Raw genomic sequence first — 3,090 nt, forward strand, 5'->3', positions numbered from 1 at the left:
CTGTCTCTCAGGTGTCCACATTTTCCAGTGGATGTATGGTTGTGAGTGGGACGATGAGACTGGAAACATCAATGGTTTCAATCAGTATGGTTATGATGGAGAAGACTTCATATCATTTGACCTGGAGACAGAGACATGGATCGCTCCTAAACCAATCATTTGACCTGGAGACAGAGACATGGATCGCTCCTAAACCACAGGCTGTCATCACCAAACGCAAGTGGGACAATAACAAAGCTTATATAGCACAGGAGAAACACTACTTCACTCAGTATTGTCCTGACTGGCTGAAGAAGTATGTGGACTATGGGAGGAGCTCTCTGCTGAGAAAAGGTAGAGTCACATGACCTGATGTAGTTTCATGAACATAACAATCTTCATGTGTCTCCTCTGTTTCTAACCAACAGGAACATCACAGTGAATATGAGCCAACATATACAGACACACATTTTCTTTTTCTCTAATGTTCTCACCTCTCTTCATCTCTCTGCCTCCCTCTCTCTGAACTCTGTTTCCTGTCACTGTCTCCCACAGACTGATCACCACTCTCTCTTTCTCTCTGCCATGTTTCTTTTTGTCTTCATTTCTCTTTCTATCTTTAATTTAATTCTATTTAACCTTTAATCTACCAGGCAGACTCTGAACTCTGTTTCCTGTCACTCTCTCCCACAGACTGATCACCACTCTTTCTTTCTCTCTGCCATGTTTCTTTTTGTCTTCATTTATCTTTCTATCTTTAATTTAATTCTATTTAACCTTTAATCTACCAGGCAGATTTGCTTGAGATCAGATGATCTCTTTTACGAGCAAGGCCTGGCCAAATGACTTTGTAACAATCACTGTCCTCCTCCCTTTCAAATCTATCTCCCCTTCTCACCTCTCTTCATCATAGGGCTGGGCAATATGGACTAAAAGTCATATCTCTGTATTTTTTTTGCTGAATGGCGATACTCAATTAAATTTATCGATATATTTTCTGTGACGTAATTGGGGTTTCCCACAAAGCATTATGGCATAGCGTCTCTGTTAGTTCAATTTTTTCAGACGCAAACCCTTTATAAAAAGGTCAGTTATAAGTTTAAGCCACGTGCCAAATGTCATACAGGCACCTTTATTAACAGAGGTCACTCTGCACAATATCAAAATGTTTAAAAGAAATTGAACAAAAAAACTGAAAAAATGCTCCTTGAAGAAAATAAAACAAATCTCCTCCCTGCATGACAAAAACACACACTGTAATTAAATTCAAAATACACTGTGTTACAGTTTTAACAGTAAACAGCTTTGTGGTCCGAGTCGCAGCACGTATATGACACACTCCTCGCACTTTATGCCGCTGTTGTAAGTGGTGGAAGAGATTTGTCGTGCTCAAACCTTTACCCCCAATTTCTACATACTCCATCAGTGCTGCGCAGCTCCCATTCTAGTGAATAGCTGCATTTCCACAGCGAGTGCCATGCAGCGTGTCTGGAGCGTCCCAGAAGCTCCACGGCGCTCTGCTTCATCGGAGATACGCGCCAGACCGGTTTTCAGCATTCTTTACAGAAAACATTTCGCTGCTGGTCATCTGACACTTTAAAACCAAACCATCTTCAAATTATTGAGCCATTGTTTTTTCGTTTACTGACCAACTCTTCTTCTGTGGCACACTCCGTCTCCATGTTGTGGCTAAGCGCAGGTGAGAATGGAGGCGGAGGGGGAGGGGTTGTGGTCACAGAGTGATGCAGGCGGAGCAGAGAGGTTGTGTGTGTGAGACAGGAACACAGGGAGAAGGAGAGGAGAAATAGGTGCGAACTTGCGGCCCATGTATTTTCATTTTAATGTAAAATGAACTATATCAATAGAAGTGATATTCTCCTGTATTATATCGCGTTTAGAAATATATTGATATATATTAAAATCTCGAGATATCGCCCAGCCCTGCCTCATCTGTCTTACAGTTTTTCCCAATTGCTAAAACACATTTCTTGAAACCTCCACCCATTTTCTCAAAACCTTAAACACAAATCCAAAAATTCAACTACATTCACAAAACCCCAGACTTTTCGGTCACAGTCAAACTAGCACCTCAAAACCAGTTATCCTGTGTTCAAAACCAAACAATGTGTTCAGATCACACACACAGCGAGTAAAAATATATTCACCACAGAGCATTCCTTAGACACTACATAAAATAATTTAGGCAACAGCATCCAGGGCCTGTTAGCAACAGAAAATGTTTATTGTAAATGCATTTAGCAAAAAATTATCATGGTCTGGGTCAGGGTTAGTTGTCTGGGATTCATTCTCCAACATCATGTCTGTGTGCGGGGTCTGGCCAGAGCACTTTATCCACGTCACAGGCAATATTTTCCCTTGCCAGACAACGGGGGGAAAACCCCTCTGGTGTGCCGAACCCAGCCTTGACAAGACTCCACTGTTATCATCACAGGCCTGTTCCATCGCCTCCAATAAAGTTTCCCTGGTGTAGGTCTGTCGGTCATAGACCTTCTACCACCACACAGAGAAAAACTCCTCTATTGGATTCAGGAACGGGGCTGTAAGGTGGAAGGAAAACCTTGAAGCGCTGGTTGTTGGTGAACCACTCATGTATCAGGACAGCACAGTGAAAGCTCACATTGTCCCAAACTATGACGTATACAGGATGCACTGCTTGCTGATCCAGCTGCTCATGTGCAGCCACAATATCCTGTAGACCACCCAGAAATGTAGGGAGATGTTCAGTGTTATATGGCTCCAGGTTTGCATGACAGTGGAGAACAATGAGCATAGAATTGTACTGGAAGCATCAGTGCTGAAAGTGTGTGTAGGTTACACTTACTTGCACATATTTATATTTTAGATCTTTGACTTTCATTAGTAATGATTGTTCTTCCTCGTCCCCTTCCTCCTCGTCCACCACCTCTCACACACACTTTTCTTCATCTGCCTCTCTGTATGTTTCTATCCATTGTAGATGGATGCACATGCGCCACCTGTGCACTCTGAACTGACTTTTATCCTGCCCACTTGTACTGATCACATCATTAGAAACGTGTGTGTTCAGTTTGAGTTGTGTGTAAAAGATGACAGCTGTGTTGAGTTGTGTTC

At 42.4% G+C, this 3,090-nt stretch overlaps 1 protein-coding gene across 1 annotated transcript; it reads left to right on the forward strand.

The window, feature by feature from the left end:
* Positions 1–4: 4 nt before the first annotated feature.
* LOC126387248 (class I histocompatibility antigen, F10 alpha chain-like) lies at positions 5–606 on the forward strand (the record flags this gene model as incomplete). Its single annotated transcript, XM_050039788.1, has 2 exons — positions 5–135; positions 179–606. Coding segments are annotated over 2 exons (300 nt in total), but the record flags the coding sequence as incomplete, so codon positions are not given.
* Positions 607–3,090: the final 2,484 nt, after the last annotated feature.

The sequence above is a fragment of the Epinephelus moara genome, unplaced genomic scaffold (assembly GCF_006386435.1).
Source record: "Epinephelus moara isolate mb unplaced genomic scaffold, YSFRI_EMoa_1.0 scaffold3092, whole genome shotgun sequence".
NCBI lineage: Eukaryota > Metazoa > Chordata > Actinopteri > Perciformes > Serranidae > Epinephelus > Epinephelus moara.